The 21,693-nt window shown below is 44.0% G+C and overlaps 1 protein-coding gene across 1 annotated transcript in view; it reads right to left on the bottom strand.

Moving 5' to 3' along the window:
* Cfap54 (cilia and flagella associated protein 54) overlaps positions 1–21,693 on the bottom strand; it is a 297,311-nt gene that overhangs the window by 27,761 nt on the left and 247,857 nt on the right. Inside the window, exons 64-66 of the mRNA XM_042263184.2 lie at positions 20,870–21,037; positions 10,316–10,422; positions 4,475–4,616 (exon numbers count right to left, since the gene is read on the bottom strand). Of these exons, the coding sequence (XP_042119118.2) occupies positions 4,475–4,616; positions 10,316–10,422; positions 20,870–21,037 (417 nt within the window). The remainder of the gene's footprint in view (positions 1–4,474; positions 4,617–10,315; positions 10,423–20,869; positions 21,038–21,693) is intronic.

Consider the following 21,693-nt stretch of genomic DNA (forward strand, 5'->3'; position numbering starts at 1 on the left):
AGTCTGACTTCCCCTCAGCCCTTCACCATTTACTCAGTCGTCTGTGGGCTGCCCCCTACAGGCCACGCAGGGAAGCAGGAATCAGAGAGGAACAAGATACTTAATTGAGGAGCTCTCAGTCCGGAGAGGGGAAGGGGGAAGACAGCCTCTTCCAGCACTGGGTAGTGAGGTCAGAGTGAGAAGCTCTTACCTCCGCCCTGCCCTCCAGATTCATCTACGCTCCCCCACGGTGCTCTGACACAGTGCTCTGACACATAGGTCTCACTGTTCCCTAAATGTTTGCCAATAATGGTTTTCTCAGAAAGAGCCGAGAATGCTAAAACCAGAGTGTATTTTTTCTCCAGGCTTTTGTAGCCACAGTACTTCTATATTTGGGACTGTTAATAGTATGCTAATTTTAATCCACTTATACTGTTCAGGCATTACATAAATATTTGCTGAAGTAGCCTTATGCATTTTGGCAAACATATAGTGGGTTTCTTGGATCAACATATTCTCATTCTAAATAAGGTGTTTATATCTTAAAAATCGCCCTGGCTTGCAAACAACTTTTCTATTTTTTGGTCCTTTGTTTGTTGATTTGTTTTGTGGAGACAGAGGCGATCCTTAACTTAGATCAGGCTATCCTTAACTGCTGTGGGATGGTCTGTGTCACATTGCTCTGATTGGTCAATAAATAAAACACTGATTGGCCAGTGGCCAGGCAGGAAGTATAGGCGGGACTAACAGAGAGGAGAATTGAGAGGACAGGAAGGCAGAGAGAGAGAGAGAGAGAGACACTGCCAGCTGCCTCCATGACAAGCAGCATGTAAAGATGCTGGTAAGCCATGAGCCATGTGGCAAGGTATAGATTTATAGAAATGGATTAATTTACGCTATAAGAACAGTTAGCAAGAAGCCTGCCACGGCCATACAGTTTGTAAGCAATATAAGTCTCTGTGTTTACTTGGTTGGATCTGAGCAGCTATGGGACTGGTGGGTGACAGAGATTTGTCCTGACTGTGGGCCAGGCAGGAAAACTCAAGCTACACTTAACTCACTATGTAAGTGAGAAAGATAACCTTGAACCCCTGATCCTCTTACCTTTGCTTCCCAAGTGCCAAAATTATAGGCATGGGCCACTGCATCCAGTTTTATGGTGTGCTGGAGAATGAGCCCAGTGCTTCATGCATGCTAGGCAAGCACTCTACCAATTAAGCTACAACTGAGTTCTTTCCTATGTGGTAATATGCCAGTTCTGCTTGCTGTAAGTGGTGGAGCAATAGAAACCAGTCTTCTGAGCCATTGCTCCTGTTAGAAGTGATCTGAACACCTGCTGTGCAGCCTCACTAATCTATTTTAAATTAACATCTGTGTTCCAAAATCCCTGGCTTATGCTGGACCTAAGGGACTTTGGAAAAGTAAACAAAAAAAAAAAGAAAATAGGAAGGACATCAGAAAAAACAAAGGGAGAAGAAATGAACAAAACCCACACCCTACATAGCAAACAAAGGTACATGATTTATATCCTTATGTTCAATAACCCACCAACAACATATATAACATCTAATAGAAATATCACATTATAGAAGCCATGAATTCCTGTTCAATTCCAGACCAGAATTGATCTCTTCAAGGGTCCTAGTTAGCTTCTAATTAGCTGGAAGTGAGAATTGCCATGACGACAAATTTAGTCAATGAGATTTGATATGAGCCAGAATCTAGCTTCTCTTAAAGTGCTGTTTAGTATTGTGTACAAAAAAAGAAAACTATGTTACTTCCACGTCTCATAAATGCTGTGAACTAATTGTCTTACCACTTCAATTCCAAGCAAGCACAGTTCCTTCTGTTTGGTGATGTTCTTTCACATACAGAGACAACAGGAACTGGAACATGCCCAAAACATACTTTAATGCTAAGGAAACACTAAGTGAGGGAAACAAATTTAAACATACGGAGGAGGATATCAAGATTGAAGAGGCTTGGCTCCTCTGTGGTTGACCTCAATACACCAATCAGAATGCGAGAACAAGTTATGGGCCTTCACTAAGGAAACACAGGTCCTCTGGATTCCTCTGTCCACCCCCACATCCCTATTTATTCTTGATTTGTTTATGTTCACAGTCAACCTCCTGACCTGGACATTTGTCTTCTTATGATGAATTTTACACCTACGTTGAACAGGGTCACCGTGCAAACCCTGGTTCTATCCAAACAGCCTGTCTTTATGTAAAAGGATTATTTATTTTAGAAACGAAAAGAAAATTAGCTCTAGAAAAAGATTAAGCATCTGACTGAGGTGTAAAACAGAGTTGGCAGAACACAGTCTAGCATCCTTACTCATATTGTAGACGTTTTCCTGCCTGAGACAATCAAAGCTAAAAAGACGGGCAGATTTGTAAGGAAATGATTTTCCATATAGTAACTATGGAGATATATACTAGGAATAATTCAAGCAAAGACTATTCTAGACTGTGTCTCAAAGATAGCACTCTGATGAGTTTGTGACTAAAGAACTGATGGTAAGTGCACTACAAACGATGAGCATGAGTCAAGAGGGCCGAGCTCTTCCTGAAAGCAGACATGAGAGCCACATGATCTTCGTGCAAGAAATGTATAATCTGTATCTCTCTAAAATCTCCTGCGTTTGAGATAGTGGGGGCACTCTGACCTACTGCAAGATTTAATGCCACACTCAGTTTATCAGTAAGCACAGTGAGCATGGTAACATCTGAGGCCTTTGTGAAGGATGAAGTCACGTGAGCATGGTGACATCTGAGGCCACTGAAAAGGATGAAGTCAGGTGAGCGAGGTAATATCTGAGGCCATTGAAAAAGATGCACAACTAGAATTCTAAGACATCTGCTCTTTATAAATCCTGGCAAAGAGTGCAATGGACTTAAATGCTGGAAGAGTAGCCTTTTACAAAGGCTGTCTGAACTCCGCTGATGGGCTCTCTTACATATGGGCTGCTAACTTGCATAATAACTGAAAACTCATTTAGTCATTTTGCTAGTAAATTAAGACTGAAAATGCCAACAAATATTCTCTGAAAACCAGAAAAGTTGCTAGCTCTTACTCACTCACCTATGAAAAGTGGATAGATGAGTTAAATAGAAAAATGAAGAGCCGTGTAAATGTTATTCTTTAAGATTAAAGAATTAAAAGATGTTTTATTATTGGTAACTAGTTACATATTCGCCTGGCCAAATGACTTCAGAAAACAAAAGATCTCCTAGACTAAAACTAAAGAAAAGACCCTGGAAGCTTTCAGAGTAGAAAAGCAAGGCTGTGGCCCAGACCGATCCAGCCTCCACCAGGAGAGCAGCAGGGGAGAGCCAGAACCAGCCACACCAGCAAGCTCCAGCCTGGTTGAAAGAACAGCTGGAGGCTGGGGGAGCCCAGGAAGAAAATGAGACTGAGACACTATGTGATCAGTTTGAGCTCTTGAGTCAAAAATTGTATCGATGAACACCCGAAAATCCAGATCTAATAAGTGGGAAACAGTGATGGAAAAAAAAAAAAATTAGTCACAAGAAACCAAACAGACGAGAAAAGAATGTAACCAAAGGTCTTCCTGCCCCTTGCTGTTAGCACTTTTTACAGGGCTATAAAAATATAAACACTAGGTACAGTTTCTGATACGTGCAGAGATGTGGCAGAATTCAGAAGTGAGGAGACGGCAGAAGCTGGAAAGAAGGCGGTAATAAATTTGCCAAACCATAAAATATCCAAACAGAAAATCAATCGCATCTAAAATTGACACAAGAAAACAAAAATGATTCCTGACTGCCTGCTACTTGCGCCATTTCGGTAATATTCTGGATTTCCTATTGCCAAGCTGGTCGTGAGGTCACTGGCACCCACAGCATGAGGCTTATGTGACCAACAAAATGTTAGTGTGCATGACACGGTGAGATCACGAGGGACAGAGGTGTGGTCTGCCCCCCTTTCCTCCCGCATAGGATGTACGCTGGGCCAGAGCCAAGGAGATGCTGTGGTTGGTAAAGTGTTCACCTTAGAACCATGGGGACCTGAGTTTGAGCCCCAGAACTCATGGTAAAAATGAAAATATAAGAGCCTGGTGGTCCATGCTCGTAATCCCAGTGCGTGGGAGGCAGAAACAGGACGACCCATGGGGCTCACTGGCCAGCCAGTCTAGCCTAATTGGTGAGCCCCGGGTTCAGTGAAATACCTTGCCGTGAGAAACAAGGTGAATGGCATCTTGAAGAATGGTAGTTGAGAGTAACCTGTGGCTCCCACAGGCACGCACATGCATGCATGTATTCCCACACACACAGGTGCACGTGATACTCATGCGTACGCAAGAGTTGGCCATATCTGGTAGCGTAAGTAAAGAAAATTGAAGGTCAGAGAGTCATGAAGTTGTGTAGTCCCGCTCTGACAAAGCAAACGGTGACTTAAATAACGGTGTATAATGAGATCCACCCTACAATTGCAAGTTCATTTTGCCATCATTTAGCAATGTACTTACTTCCATGTCTGTATCAGCTGATTTATCCTCAGAATCTACTGATTCATATATATTTTCCTCTGAAGCAATTTCGGGAACCGATGGTAATGATAGCTCAGCTATTTGCGCAAGATTGGATAGTTTCTCGTGAATTGCAATGACTCTAAAAATAGCAAACACACACATATATATGTGTACATTTTATTTGAAAAGTCAAGAGGGGTATTGGTTTCAGAATCAATAAGATTTATGAATTCAGCCTTTATTTATTTAAAAGTTAAGTATCTGAACTCCCCAAATTGCATCTATTCAATCGTTCCTTCATTCAACAAACACGAGCAAAGAAACAGACTCACGATATTTGTGTCTATGTATGCACTAGGGTTGGTGTACATACAACAGGGTAAGGGAACAGTGACAGGAAGATACCCATCCGAATTATTCTGAATATGAAAATAAATATGAGCAAGGAAACTCCAGTCGGCCAACAGAAGATTCACTCTTATGTAGATCTTAATGACATGTCATGGCTGTCCAGCTGACTCAAGGTAAAAGCTGGACAAGTCAGCAAGCACGTGGAAGGCCAGTCAATGAATGCACACTCCAGAGGGGTGTGTGTGTGTGTGTGTGTGTGTCTATGTCTGTATGTGTCTCTGTGTGTCGATATGTATGCATCTGTGTGTGTCTGTGTGTTGATGTGTGTATCAGTGTGTGTCTGTGTGTTGATGTGTGTATCAGTGTGTGTCTGTGTGTTGATGTGTGTATCAATGTGTGTCTGTGTGTGTCCATGTGTGTCAAATATGTATGTCTCTGTGTGTCTCTGTATGTGTGCGTCAATATGTGTGTGTCTGTGTCTGTGTGTTGTAGGGGGAGGGGGGTTGGCAGAGGCAGAGAGATAAAAACAAGAGCCAAAGAGGAGGCAGGGGCACCTGTGACCAGCTACAAAAGGACAACTTGGAGGACTTCCGGTCAGTGAAGAGCAGCCACTCTGAGGGCAGAGGTAGAAAGCAGAGTGGACATCCAAGGCTTGTAGTTGGGAGGGGTAAGGAAGACCACCTGTGGGGCTCTAAGAGACTCCACCCTATAGAACAGAATGTGTGTGTGACTGTGTGTGTGTGTGTGTGTGTGTGTGTGTCTCCAACAGGGAAGGAGGGGCAAGGAAGTTATTATACAAAATGAGATGATCCCAAGAGCAGAATGGCAGAAGAGTCTACACAAAGACTTCAACTATCCAGTCTTCCACAGTGTATCCACTTGTGATGTGGAGTACAATTTGATTTCCTCATTATAGTACACACACATACACACACACACACACACACACACACACACACACACACACACACACACGAGAAATATACCATATATTTTCATATAGTATGCATTATGCATTCCGTTTTTCTGTCAAAGGGTAACAATTAAAACATAAAGATTTGTCATTAAGTTTGTTTGGAAAACTTGCCCAGTAAGAAGTGAGTACTATCGATCATGCTGGGAAAGCTGTCTTTTGTACTGGAGAGAGAGTGGAGCTGGGACTTGGCTCCTTCACAGGGAACCTGACCGATGTCTTAATCCTTCTTCTATCCCTGGTGTTAATATTCTGATCCTGTCCCTTGGGGCCATTCTGCTACCTGACATCCTGAGGTAGAAGCCTCTTCTTCAGGAAAAACTCCACCCCCTTTCTCTCTCTCCTTCTGCTTTTCCTCCCCACGAGGTGTGTACCACCCCCCTCTCTCCCTCTTTCTGTCTCTCTGCCTCTTTATCTCTCTATTATAATAAACTCTCCACATGGATACAGCGTCTGGAGTGTGTAGTACTGGACTCCACCACCACCACCATGCCCGCATGGCATGCATCTGTTCAGCCCGCCACCGCATCTGCGCAGCATGGTTCCTATCCCCTCCCTTTCGCATAATAAATCATGACACCTAGACCCTCCAGCAAGTCCGTTAGCACTTTACCCTGAAATTCCTCTATGGCAAGGCTGGACTAATAAAATCCACTTCATGGAATTCACAGGGCATTTGTAAGGAGAAAACAACGTAACTGTACGTGTTTAAGTATAAAATAGCACATAAAGGAAAGAGCGTATCCTAAACCCCATTCTTCATTCGAATACCCAGAGAAAGAATTCCTGTGTCTTTTCAAAAGCCAACATAGGGCTGAGGGTACATCTCTGTAGTACAGTGCCTGCCTGCCTGGCATGTACAAAGCCTTGTACTTGATTCTCATCTCCTCAAATGAATGCATAGCTTTCTATTACAATACTTGAGGTCGTAATAAGAATAAACTAGCCCTTGACAATGAGTTGTAAGTTGTTCCTGATCATCCAGAACCCAGAGACTGTAATGCCCTTCTTCAGAGTAAATGCTCAGAACAAATCACTCTCTTAAGAGTGGTCCAGTACCCAGCAAAGTAAGCCGGGCTTTGCACAGTCCCACCCTGTTGCTCAGCTATGAGGGCCTGACGTCTCCCTAGGTTTTCACCTTGCTTAAAAAGAAAAGGAGCAACATTAGGTGGTGCTGAAGGGCTATGTCAGGGTCAGACCTCCTGATGGCACCTGCCCGGCAGCTCGCCCCTCTTCTCTCCCCAGCCAGCCCATGCTTTACTCTCTATTACTCAGCACCTCTCTGTCCCCAAAGCCACTGTCCAGTCTTGGACTTCCTGCCTTGAGCCCACAGGCAAGCATCCACCATCCTGTCTGGGCTAAGCGAGCTCCCCAAGGTCCTGTTCTCCCAAATGGCTGAGCATTCTTCTAGTCTGCCAGGGCCTGGAGGACGGGACCCAGTTGGAAGCAGAAACACAGATTAAGATGAAAGATGATGACGTCTGGGGAGAGTGACCCGAGAACTTGATTCTGGTCACAGAGGTGTTAACGGCCACTTAGAACTAATCAGAGCTTTGATTTGCAGATTTCTGAGAACACGGAATTTTCCTCTGTGGCTGTAAGGAAAAGAATGAAAACGTGTCTTTCCCCCGGGAGAACTTCAGCAGGACATGAGGAGGTGAAGGAGGAGAGGTAAGTTCTCTCTGTCGATTTTCTCTCCTGCAGAGACTCTCACTTTGTCTTCCGTGAGTGAGCAAGTGGGGACACTCAAGAGCACAGAACCCAGCCTGAGTGAGACAAACTGTCCTGGGTCAGCATAGGGACCACCCCCCGAGATCAGCTCAGTGACAAGGGCTTGTCTCTGTCTGAGTGGTTCACTGCTGATCAGAACCGGGGCAACTTTGAAAGAATTTTAATTGTAAATTAAATTAAATTTCATTAGAATTTTAAAAGAAGCCTCTCATCAGTGCCTTTCTACTCTGCCGGTTTTGCCTTTATGTTCATCTTGTGGTTCTGGAAAAGAAAAATTAAACACCCGGAGGGTTTCAGGATTTACAAGGTAAATGCAAAATGCCCTGATTTCGTTGCTTTGTATGCTGGTATACGACCTGCGCTTAGGTTTCCTACCATTTTGGTTTAAAGGCAAAGAAAGAAAGGGGGCAGGAGGAATAACTGACTAAATAATTGGAGGTCTGCCAGCTCTTGAGACAGCTCTTGTTTTATTCTCTTTCATGAGAAGGCCAAGACATCCTGAGATCTGAAAACCACGGAGCAAGAACAAGGACTCTCTGGGGACACAGGCAGGCAGGGTGGGTCTCCATCCACTCCGCTCTGACCAGATGCCTGGTGGGGCAGAGAGCCAGTGCCAGCACACACCCGTGCTGTCAACAACGTCCCAGTGCCTGTTCATCTGTCATCAGGCTTGAGGCTAACGACCACCAGGAAGCTAGTCAAGGAGAGGCTATCACTCCCCTCTTAAAAGGAGGGAAATGGGAGGCTGAAGGCCCCAGGGCGGTGGGCGACTGCGTTGACGATGAACGAGCTGAGTTAAAGCCTTTCTCTTAAACTGAAAGCAAAGAATTTGGTGAAAAGGTAGGAAAACAGGAAATAAGTAGACAAATTTTAACAACGACAACAACAAAATTAAAGATACTTCCTGATAGGTGGAAAGAGAGGAAAAGCCTGGCTAACGGGTCTAACTTGGGGGATAATGTAAAATATGCTTGGGGACAGAGGAGATGGTGGAGTTTTAGATTTAATTTGCAGCCCCATAGAGAAACACTCCCACTCCATCCCCGCCATTTTTAAACCTAAACTAACTGGTTTGCTTGGGGGATATTTAGTTTCTTGAGTTAGTCTTAGATCCTAATTCTCTGTCCAGCACACAGCTGTGAAAGAGTGTCTCTGTCTGTGGACTGCCACCTCACTCTGGCGACTGTCTCCATTGCTATGCAAGAGCTTTCTCAATTCACAGGGTGTCACTTTGCAGGTTTGGATGTTGTTCCCTGAGTGACTAGAGTCTTTTTCAGAACGCCCTCGCTGCTGCCTACACACGGAAGCGCTCCTCCGGGTTCCCCAGAACAGCTTTGGAGTTCATCAGGTTTGCATTTTTTAGACAGGATGAGAGATGTGGAGCAAGTTTCCTTCTTCTTCCTGCAAGTATCAGATTTTCCCAGGACTATTTGTTAAGGGGCTGCCTTTTCTCTCTGTTACATGTTTTTGGCATCTCTGCCAAAACTCGGGGGACTGTAGCTGCCTTGGCTTAATTCTGGGTCCTCTCTTCCACTCCACTGCCCCACGTGCCTGTCTTTGCCAGGACCACACTGTTGCCATCATGGATCTACAGTATGAATGACAGCCGGTATGATGGCAACCTCTATCATTGATCTTTTGCTAAAAGTGCTCATCAGTTCCAAGGTTCTCCTGAAGTCTTTAGGGTCTCCTCTGCACAAGATCAGTGTTTGTAGACGGGGGTAATTTGACTTATCTTCCTATTTGCATCCCTTTTGTCTCCTTCTCTTGTCTAATTGTTGGAGTTCAGAAAGGAATGTGCATCCTTGTCTTGTTGATTTTAGTGGGAATGCACTGAGTGATTTTTTTCCCATTTAGTATAGTATTGGCTGGAAGTTTGTAGAATACAGCCTTTATTATGTTGACATATGTTCCTAGCTTCTTCAAAGTTTTTATTATGAACACATATTGGACAGCAAAATGGCAGGTACCAAGAGAGTTTGCCTTTGAGTCTGTAAACCTCTGTTCACCAAAGGAGGTTTACCAAGCAGTCTGAGAAATCAGGAGGCACAGGGGCCACATCTGTGTGATGGACATACATTAACTGGATGGGCAAACCTTTGCCCTTTCCCTTCCTGACCACGTGTCACTTCAATAGAGGTAGGAAAGGCACGCACATACTATGGACTCCTCATCAACCACATGACGGAACTTTTGTGTCTCTGAAATCTCTAAGAAGGGATCCCACATGGACCTCCATACTCCTCAGAGCCCCCGCCATGCTCTCTGTCATTGGAAGTATATAACTCCCTGGAGAATCTCTTGCTTCAAAGGATAATAATCCATCTTGGTATCCCTCTCGAACCCTTAAATCTAAGACTTTACAAGAAGCACAATGCAAATGTTCTGACGCGAGACCCTAAGTCCCTGTGGCTATACTCACCTGCATTGGCAGCAAAGCACCGCCCAGATGAGGCTGAGCCTCCTCCACAGACCCCAAGCTTTTTCGCTCTGTCTTCTGGGAACTCCTTTCTCTTTTTTTACAATTCATACTAATGGTTTTCCATCATCATCCCCAGCTGGCTTCCTGAGAAGGGTGTCTACTTGCCTGTTCAGTGGAATCCAGCTTATCCATCATCATCCCCAGCTGGCTTCCTGAGAAGGGTGTCTACTTGCCTGCTCAGTGGAATCCGGCTTACCCATCATCATCCCCACCTTCCTGAGAAGGGTGTCTACTTGCCTGCTCAGTGGAATCCGGCTTACCCATCATCATCCCCACCTTCCTGAGAAAGGTGTCTACTTGCCTGTTCAGTGGAAACCAGGAGGTGCCAACACACACGCTGTTGCCAGTGGGCACTTTAATATCGGAAATCTTCAGAGGCTTCAAGTTATATGCGTACAATAATAAGACCTAAAGAGAAATAAGGACGTACAAAAGCAGACATCAAAACTACACCTGAAAATCCTCATAGCAAAGATCACCATGTTTTAAAGATCTTTTCTGTAGAAAAGAAATGACTGAGTTCCCCTGCCCCATCAATTCACTTTGAAGAGAAATATGAGCGGTACAAAGCTAATTTGGTTGTAGCAATGCATTCTTGGAATCCCAGAATGTGGGAAGCAGAGGCACAAGGTTTGAGAGTTCAAGTCAACCTAGACGACATAGTGAGTTAAACACACGCACGCACGCACGCACACACACATGCACGCATGCACACACACATACACACTGCCTAGAAAAAAAGGCACAAATGTCATTACATGAAAATAAGTTCTATTTGGAGTGATGTTTTACACTGCAGTTAGATTTAAGTTTCAGCATTTGTCAGCCCTCTGCAAAAAACGCAGACACCTGGTTGGGTATACACTCTGTTTCTCATTACTTCTCAATAGGTACACCTTCCCATACACCCACGGAAAGAGTGCTCTCCTCCTCTCTTCTCCATTTATTTCAACTCCACACAGCTTCATAGGCCCGTTAAAGAGGAGGGACTCTCTTTTGGTGACTCGAGCCCCAGTAAGTTCCCTGTTGCGTGGATTTGGATAATTCTTCGAGTCCACTCCATGCAATGTGGGGTCACAGACTGTGAGATTCACAGACCCTCCCTTCACTTTCCAGGTTAGGAAGCAGAAGCTCAGAGCGGACCATTGAAACTCTACTTGCATGGAAGCAGAGACGCGTGCGTCAGGCCCGCGCATGCCTCTCTGCTTCCCTGCAAGTCAAAGTGAAGAGTAAAAGGATACCTTTAAGCTATGAATCTGCACAGACAAAAAGGAAAGGGAGTGAAAGAGATGGGATTTGGCAGCGCTTTGAAGAACAGAGAGCATTTGGGAGACTCGGTAGAGAGGGAGGGCTGCACCCCGAGTGTCTTCAAAAGGATTGCCAACTTCAAGCATGACCTAGAATGGGGGAAAGCTCCTGGATTAGAGGGTCAGGCACCTGAGAAGACGAGAGCAGGTGGGACTGCAAACAGAAGTGTGAGAACCGCTCTCACCGGGCCCCTTCCTTGCCCAAGTGGGGCGATGCAACATTTCCCAGGACACTGCTCCTGGGTGAACCGTCCTCACTCTGTACCCTGCAAATGGTAAATCAGATTTTCTATATTCAAAAGTGTCTTTAGCCCTGGGGGCTAGGTGCTGAGGGAAATATTGGAATTAATGTATTATGAATGTGAGATCTACACACACCGGACCACAGCAGGATGAAGCATATCTGCATAGTCCCTCTGGGATCATTGACCAGTTAAAGTGAAAAGATTCGCAGATACCGGCATTTCAGCACCCACCAATGAACCGCTGGCTCGCCCTCCAGCTATCCTACAATGAAGCCTAGACATCAATGAGCCGGGCACCGCGTGTCTTCAGTGCCTCTCCCAACATAATCAGATGGCCAAAGATCCGCTAGAAAGGAAGGGAAAGGCGGAAGCCAAAACTAACAGAAGAAAGGGACTCGGAGGACCAGACATAAGACAGAACAGCAGAAACTATCAATGGCCCCAACAAACTTAGAGAGGGAGAGGCGATAAGCCCGAGAACAAAGAAGATGGAGGGATGACATGGCATGTCCGTGAAAGGGGAACACGGGGCTGCTGAAACGGAACAAAGAGCAGGGACAAAAGTAGACACTGTCACAGCTAAATACGCAACGAAATATTTGAAGCACAAAGATGAATCTGTCTCCCCCCAAAAGCAAATCCTAAATCCAAATCACAGATAAGAGGGAGAAAAGGATAAGAAACGTAAACTTTGAACCTATCAGGTTCACTCTTTGAATAACAGGAATTCAAGAATATGCAGAGAAAGCCAGAGGGAAGGTCCTGATAGAGATGAAATCTCTGTGGACTGAATACGGGGTGGTCCAGGTTGAAAAGAGTGCCGTCGGGATCCAGCAGAATGGATGGGACATGAAACCAAGGCGTGCCGTAGGGTTTCATTACATGTGAGACAGAAGAAAGATCCCAGGGCTTTCAGAGTCACAGAAAAAGACCTGGCATCCCACTGGTATACACCCAACGGCGAGGAAATCAGTCAATCAAAGCGATCGCTGCACTCTGGTGTGTAGCATAGCAGCATTCTCAACAGCTAAGACGTGGAATCAACCTGTGTCCATCAGCACGTGAATGGGTAGATAAAATACCTTCAAAATAGAACACCGGAAAGACTTGAAAATGAAATCCTGAGATTTGGGATGTGAGTGAACCTATAAGACAGAATGTGAAGTAAACTAAGCCAGCCCCAGAAATGCAGACACTGCATGGCCTCACTCGTGGGATCAGACAGGGAGCTCAAGGAAAATGACAGTACGTAGTGTTTATCTGGAGGTCTGGGAGGGAGCTCACAGATGTTAGTTAAAGAGTATGTAATCAGCTAGATGGGGGATACTGTGTTGCGTGGGTGTGCGTGCATGTGTGCATGCATGCATGCGTGCGTGCGTGTATGTGTGTGTGTGCGCGTGTGTGTGCACGTACATGTGTGTGCATGTGTGTGCGTGTTCATGTGCATGTGTGTGTGCATGTGTGTGCATGTGTGCGTGCCTGTGCGTGTTTAGAATAAGCAAACGTAGAGATAGAAAGTAGATAACTGTCGGGGTATTGGGCCGGGAGAGCAGTAGTAGGAGGGGTACAGAGAGATGGGAGTGGGTACTAACAGTTATTGAATTTCTTATATGGGGAAATGTGTGAAACCGATGCAGAAATAGCTGTGCAACTCCATGAATCTACTGAGAACACTGGATTATATACTTCAAATGGGTGAACTGACGATCTATGAACTGTATCTCTGTAAAATTGGGGGGGGAGGTGTGGGTGTGCATGCATGTGTGTCTGTCTGTCTGTGGAAGGAAGAGGTATATGCATGTGTATATTGCTTTGCAGATGTAGGTGCATGCATGTGCACATGCATGTGAAAGCCAGAGACTGACAATGGATGTCTTCCTGAGTTGTTATTTACCTAGTGTTTTGAGACAGTCTCCCACAGACCTTGCAGCTTGCCAGTTTGACTAGACAGGCTAGCCAGTGAACCCAGGCATCCTCCTGTGTAGGTGCCTGTTATCACACTGGGATTTTGTGTAGCTATGGATATCCTGGAACTCGCTCTGTAGACCAGGCTGGCCTCAAACTCACAGAGATCTGCCTGCCTCTGCCTCCCCAGTGCTGGGATCAAAGGCGTGCACCACCACTGCCCAGTGGGATTTTTTTTTTTTTGACAAATTTTATTATTTTATATTATATATATATATATATATATATATATATATATATATATTATAAAATTTTACAATACCATTCAGTTCTACATATCAGTCATGGGTTCCCCTATTCTCCCCCCTCCCACCCCCTCTCCTTACCCCCAGCCTACCCCCCATTCCCACCTCCTCCAGGACAAGTCCTCCCCCGAGGACTGCAATCAACCTGGTAGACTCAGTCCAGGCAGGTCCAGTTCCTTCCTCCCAGACTGAGCCAAGTGTCCCTGCATAAGCTCCAGGTTTCAAACAGCCAACTCATGCAATGAGCACAGGACCTGGTCCCACTGCCTAGTTGCCTCCCAAACTGATCAAGCCAATCAACTGTCTCACCTATTCAGAGGGCCTGATCCAGCTGGGGGCCCCTCAGCCTTTGGTTCATAGTTCATGTGTTTCCTTTCATTTGGCTATTTTTTTTCAATAATTGAGTAAAACTGAAATTTATTATAAGCCACAGTCATCCTAGGGACCTCCATGCTATATATATAGCCTCTATGGTTCTATGGGTTGTGGTCTGATTGTTCTTTATTTTATATCTAGAATCCACCTATGAGTGAGTACATACCATGACTGTCTTTCTGAGTTTGGGTTACCTCACTCAGGATGATTTTTTCTAGTTCCATCCATTTGCCTGCAAATTTCATGCTTTCATTGTTTTTCTCTGCTGAGTAGTACTCCATTGTGTATATGCACCACATTTTTTTTCATCCATTCTTCCGTTGATGGGCATCTAGGTTGTTTCCAGGTTCTGGCTATTACAAATAGTGCTGCTATGAACATAGCTGAGCATGTATCTTTATGGTATGAATCAGCATCCCTTGGGTATATGCCCAAGAGTGGGATGGCTGGGTCTTGAGGTAGTTCGATTCCTAATTTTCTGAGAAACCGCCATACTGATTTCCACAGTGGTTGTACAAGTTTACATTCCCACCAACAGTGGAGGAGTGTTCCCTTTGCTCCACATCCTCTCCAACATTGACTGTCATTGGTGTTTTTGATCGTAGCCATTCTGACAGGTGTAAGGTGGTATCTCAGAGTCGTTTTGATTTGCATTTCTCTGATGATTAAGGATGTTGAGCATTTCTTTAAATGTCTTTCAGCCATTTGTAGTTCTTGTTTTGTGAATTCTCTGTTTAGCTCTTTAGCCCATTTTTTAATTGGACTGTTCAGTACTTTGATGTCTAGTTTCTTGAGTTCTTTTGTGGAGATCAATCCTCTGTCAGATGTGGGGTTGGTGAAGATCTTTTCCCAATCTGTTGGCTGTCTTTTTGTCTTATTGACTGTGTCTTTTGCCCTGCAAAAGCTTCTCAGTTTCGAGAGGTCCCATTTATTAATTGTTGTGCTCAGGGTCTGTGCTGTTGGTGTTTTATTTAGGAAATACCAGCCTGAACGCGCCTGATCTCGTCTGATTTTGTTTTTTATCTTGGAATCTCAGCTCAGGTCTTTGTGTTTGCACTCTGCCGACTGAACCATTTCTCTAGCCCCACTGTTTTTAAATTTTAAAATATCAATGTAAATATAAACAAACTTCAAAATCATTTGTGAATGCATGTTTGACATTTTATGCATTTGCAACCCTGATTAATTAAAAAAACTTCACCTCCTTTTTGATTCAAAGAGATTAATGATATTGAAGAGACAAATACAAATATATATTTACATATATATCAGGAATGCATACTAATAAAGCATTTAAATTAAAATGTAAGCAAGAGAGTCTAAGTGCAAGTTGACAGAAGTTTCTGTAACCCACTGAAGCACAGTGGGTAATAAAATCTTAGAATAACCATTCTAAAAATAGAAAGGGATGGGGGAGGGGAGAGGAAAATGGAGTCACTTCTCAACAGCAATGTAAGCTTGCCAGAGAGAGTGCAGGAATGCTTCCCATGTGTTAAGTTATGTATTTTATGTGAGATGTGGCAAAATACCTTTTTAGAAGACAATGAAATCTCACCGAGAGATGTGGCCAAGACCACACCTTGTCCTGTGCTGTTTATTCTTGCTTTGTAAGTGTTGTCCTTGACGCCAGGAGTGAAATTTAAGATTCTTGAAGACAGGAATATTATCTTGTCCTTTGGGGCATTTTTTTTTTCAGCATTTATCCAATTAATATCATCATGTCTCTGAACTTTCCATCATGTCTGATAGGGTCAATGAAGTTCCCTGTAGTGCTTTGAAAGAAAATAGCCCCCAAAGGGAGTGGCACTAATGGGAAGTTTGGCCTTGTTGGAGGAAGTGTGTCACTGTGGGGGGTGGGCTTTGAGGTCTCCTATGCTCACACTACACACAGTGAGACAGACTACTTCCTGTTGCCTGCGATGTGGGGTTGGGGGTGGGAGTGGTTCAAGATGTAACTCCTTCTCCAGCACCATGTCTGCCTGCATGTTGCCTCGCTTCCCACCATGATGATAATGGACTAAACCTTTGAGCTATAAGTCAGCCCCAGTTAAAGTTTTCCTTTATAAGGGTTGCCATGGCCGAGGTGTCTCTTCGCAGCAATGGGAACGGTAACTCTGACATTCCCGAAAGTGTATGAATAGAAAGTCTGTATCAGATGCACGCTTCAGATTCATGCAAGAGGCTTTCTTCCTCACTGTGCCAACAGCTGTCTGCAGCTTGTGTACAGGTTCAAAGCTTGTTCTACCTGAGCTTGGTACCAACTGCTGAAGTCGGCGAATAAGGGACACTGTGAGATCAGAACATCACGTCCTCAAATCCTAAACACACTTGTAGCCACAATGAGCATGGAGCAGTGTGTCTGCTTGGGCCTCCCCTACTTAGTATCTTTGTGATCTTGAGCAACTTGTTTAAACATCAATGTCTCTGGCTCCTTGTTAGTAAACTGAAGATATGACCATCCCATTCCTTGGGATTGGCTTATAGAACACACCTCATAGCTATAGTATACACTTAGTATACTACTGGCTTATTGCACACACCTAGTAGCTATAGTATACACCTACTATACTACTGGCTTATAGTATACACCTACATCTGCAGGAGGACCAGGAGCTAGATTCAATCAAGACTCCAAATCTAGAGACAACTGAGAGGAAAGTCCTGGGCAGTCATATGATTCCTATAACACTCCAGGCACTAACTATGGGTAGCCTAGCTCTTCCCTTGCTATCCTGCTAGACTGAGCTGGTCTAGAAAACACAGCCTAGGAAGATTCTAGGTCTTTTCAAAGACATAAAGACCTCCAAGAAGGCACGGGGCCCCATATCTCTTGCCCCTAGCATAGCTCAAATCCTGTACTAATTAAACATCTTGAGGATTCATTTCTGTCCAAAGTTGTTTTCACTAGTCAGATGGAGTCTTTCTGCCCAGTGTTCAGTGTTTTGTGTGATCAGACTTCCTGAATGTAGTCTTGCTCGTCGGTTTGCATCTTCTGTGGCCTCAAGACACCAGGCCTTAGACTGTGCAGCCACATATAACACTATGATGGCTTTTGAGGCAAGGTAGGAGACCAAATTAGGTCTCGATGCCCATAGAAAGGTTAGCCATCAACCATCTTGTCCTACTTAGCCTTTCCTTGCTATGATAAATACCATGACCAAAAGAAACCTAAAGGACAAAGGACTTCTCTGGCTTATACTTCAACACCATACTCTCACTGAGGGAAGCCAGGGCAGGAACTCAAGCAGGAACTTGGAGGCAGGAACTAAAACAGAAGCCATAGAGGGGTACTACTTACTGACTTGCCTCCTGCAGCATCCTCAACTTGCTTGCTTATACACCCAGAACCATCTGCCTAAGGGTGGCACCAGCCACAGTGAATAGAGCCCACCGCATTAATCATTAATAAAAGAGAATGTCCCCACAGACTTACAGGACCATCTGATGGAGGCAATTCCTCAATTGACATCCCCACTTCCCAAATGACTCTAGCTTGTATCAAGTCAACAATAAACTAACCCACGCATCTCTGTCAGCCATCACTCCCGATGAATGCATACCTTGAAGCTAACCACCTTATAAATGTAATTCAGACCTCATCTGGAACCACATCGCAGAACCCTGGTTGTTAAAAGTGGCAGGCAGATGGGGCAGGGTAAAGATCGAGGCTCTCAGGAATAACCTTGAGACAAAGCTAAGTCATGAACCCTTTGCCTCTGGATGCATGTTTTCATAGCCGAGCTATGCTTGTTGGTCTGGCTGAAAGCAGCATTCTTCAATCTGGGATGTTCCTTTGATTTATGTCTCCAGTGGTCATTTAGTTCCTGTCTCGGCAGGATATTAAAATTGTTTGAGAGTTAATTAATTGTAGCAAAGATCTAACAGGTTACTCTTGTGTGGTTCTGTTATGTTCTACTAAAGATAGGATAGTCTGATTTCTGCTTCGTGTATTTAGGAAGTTAAGATTTTCTAAGTTACAAACTTGAACTTAGTTCTGAAGTTCATTACCTAGAGACATTTATCTCTCTGAATTCTTTTAAAACAAAAAAACAAAAAAACAACCTTCCTTTCTAAATCTCCCAAATGCTGGGATTTTGACTCTACTGAGCCCAGCATCCTTGGCTCCTATTGGAATTTCTGCTTCTAAGTAGTCAGTAAACGGGAATGGACGGGGTGACATGAATTTACCATGGCATGCAAATGCCCTTTAGAGTCCCTGGAATGTCTGAAGGGCTAAATCAGAGATGCGATTCTCTTCGTCTTGCCTGAGACTCAGAGCACCTGCAGATGCCGTCCGAGGAATTAGTGTGTCTCTTGCTTACTTAGGCAGATATCCTCTGGAGTCACATGGCTCCAGTCTGTGCCCTTGCCACCTGGATGTCCTCCATTCTTGGCCTCAGTCTCCTCTTCTGAGAAATGGGGCCAGTGATCTCACCTCTCTCATATAGCTGCTGTCAAGCTAATAGAAACAAAATGGCTGCCATGCACCCAGCTCGGTACAGTGCTCAGTGTGGTTATCATCTAGGGTTTTCTGAGTCTCAGTGGCTAGTTACCTGATACCCAACTCTATATGAACACACAAAAATAATAAGTAGTCGAATGCACAGAGATACAAATATCTAGAATAATCAAGCAACTGTCAGAAATATCTTCCAAAAAGGTAGGAATGTGGGATCTGAGAAGACATAATCATCTAAGCAAATGTTTCTTAGTGACACCTTTTGGCAGCCACTACATCTTTTATTGTGAAACATGCACATACATATATACATGTTCACCCCTAAAGAAAGAAAAATGGACCCAAGGTAAGAAAGGGAAGCTGTGCTCTGCCTGTTTTCTTGTGCCTTGAGAAAAATTATCCCCCTTAAATCAGAATTGGTGGTTGGGGCTCTCCATCCAACCTGCTGACATCAGTCCATGGAGCCCTTGTTCATTGTCAGACATGGTTGTTTGCGGATGGAACCTTGTTACCCTGGTGATGCCAGGGCTGAAGTCTCAGCATCTGATTCCTAGAGAATGACTCCTTTCATCTGACATCAACACAAGGACATCCAGGTCATCCTGCACCAGTCTGCCCTCCCCGTAACCGACATGATATGGTGGCTGTACAGTCTGGTGACATGAACATACTTTTAATTTTCAAAGACTAGTGCTTAGATAAACATTCTGTTTCCCCACTATAAACCCTCCAAACCCTTGAACTTAAATTTTTTTTGTTGGCTTTTCTACAAGTAAGTACATTCTGATACATGATGATCAATCTATGAAATTCTGTCTTTAACAACATTTATCATGAAATAAAATTTCACAAAGCCTTTTTTACTGATATGTGATATTCACTTTTTTTGGCTTGTATCTTATTTCTTTTTTAAAAGTGCTACTTTTGAGATAGAGAGATTGGCTCAATAGGAAAAGAGAGAGAGGATCCAGATGTGAACACCCAGCACACACATAAAAATCCTGGTGCAGCTGCATGCTCTTGAGGCCACAGTGTTAGAGAAGCAGAGACTGATAGATCCAGGAGCTCACTAGCCAGGCAAGTGCCAAAACACTTGTTCTCAAGGTAACAACAGAGGAAGACATGATGCCATTTTCTGGTCTCCTCTCACATGCATGCAGTGTACACACACATGTACATACACATGTACACACACTCTCGGTGCTACTCATGACCCACTTGTATTGACCCTCTCACCTATTAATATTTGGGGAACCACAATTTGAAAACCACTATAGTGAATTTCCCTGAAAGATATGATAGATACACTATTGTAAAAGTTAGGCAAGGATTTGACTAGGAAAGAGGGGAAGAGATGGTGTGGACAGCCCTCCATAGCCATGGGCTCCTACATTTACAAATTCAACCACCTACAGATGGAAAACATTTTTTTGTTGGGTCTGCTGAACATGCAAAGACTCTGTCTTGTCATTATTTCCAACATAATACAGCACAGTAACTGTGCACACATTTCCTTTGTATTGGATGGTATATCTAATGCAGAAATGACTGGAAGTGCACACAAGTGTGTATGTGGGTCATATGCAATTATGTCATTTTAGTAAAGAGACTTGAGCATCCATGGATTCTGGTATCTTTGGAAAATCCAGGAAGCAATCACCTGTAGATAACAGGGATGGCTTGCTTTAAAAGGTAGGACACAGCTTTAAATAGAGCTGCGAAGTGATACGGTAAATCTCTTTTTGTCGGAATAGGGAACGCTGTCTAATTGACCAATTACAGGAGAGGGAGGGTGGAGAGTAAAAAAAAAAAAAAAAAAAAAGGATGGGCCTGAGAGGTTTCTGATTTGACAGAGGTCATGTGAGTCAAGGAGGTGCAGAAGCTACCAGAGGCAGTGCTGGAGGGGATAGAACGTAGGTGCTAGAGAGTGCAAAAGGAGACCAATGTGAGAGACAAAAACCAAATGCAGATGCCAGACCCCTAAGAAAACCCCTAAGGCTAGCATTCTATGGGAAAATGCCTGAGGCTCTTCTTAGAGAAAGCAATCATTGGAGAAAGTCTACAGTAGAAGGTCTCTCGTAAAAGGTTATATTGACCAACTGTTCTACTTTTCAAAGCCTGACCCATTTTCAAGACGCCCCTAGAATCTGAATCACTGCTCCATCATCGTCAAGGGAATGATCCCCACTACTGCTTTAGCTGGAGTGTGCTAAGCCTTATCTCTGAATGGAATATTGAACTCTATCGGTGTGTGTGTACCATGGGTTCCGTATCCTTCGGAGGTTTGTCCAGGGGAGGCATATACCACTGAAAGCAGAGTTCTTTGTTTAGTGCCTGTACTGCCATTTCTGACGAGGATTCTGTATAAGACGGACTGCCGAGGAGCTTCCCAGAGATATCAGACTGCACAGAGCTGTCCCGATGAACCTAGGGAACAGGAAAAAAAAAAATGAGAAACCACGTCAGTACAGTTGCTGATCATGAGCTCATTCAATATTTAAAGTAAATTAACTGTCTACATTAAAAAAATTCTGGGAATTGTCTCAGCTTGTTTTAGGGAAGGAGACTTTAAAACTGCCCCTAGATTACCATAGAATAAATTCTCATGTAATAAACAATGCTTTAAGGCCCCCCTGGACTCAACACATATCTTTTACTTTAATAAAACTTCCGGAGGAGGGGAGATACCCTGAAATTTGTTGCTAAGAAATACCTATTACATGGTTTCTGCTTTACATACTGATGAGGAGATATCCAGAGTGTGTGCTTCAAGTGCCAGTGGCACAATTGGTTAGCACGTGCTACTTGCACAGAGTGTGTGCTCGTAACTTACACTATTAAATGGTGGCACCATCCATAAAAAACGACACTTATTTCTCCCTATGAGGCTGAAGTCCAATTCCTTCCTTCTTTCTTTAAATGAATGGGGTTGATCTGTAAGTTCAAGTCCTCAGTGGGATCTTTTAGGAAATTCAGTCACTGGGCCAGGAACACAAATGCAAAGAATGGGACTGAGGACTTCATCCTTTGTTTAAAGGGTTGCTGGAGTGAGTGAGGGAGCATAAGATGGCTGATGTTTATCA

The sequence above is a fragment of the Peromyscus maniculatus genome, chromosome 18 (assembly GCF_049852395.1).
Source record: "Peromyscus maniculatus bairdii isolate BWxNUB_F1_BW_parent chromosome 18, HU_Pman_BW_mat_3.1, whole genome shotgun sequence".
NCBI classification, from domain to species: Eukaryota; Metazoa; Chordata; class Mammalia; order Rodentia; family Cricetidae; genus Peromyscus; species Peromyscus maniculatus.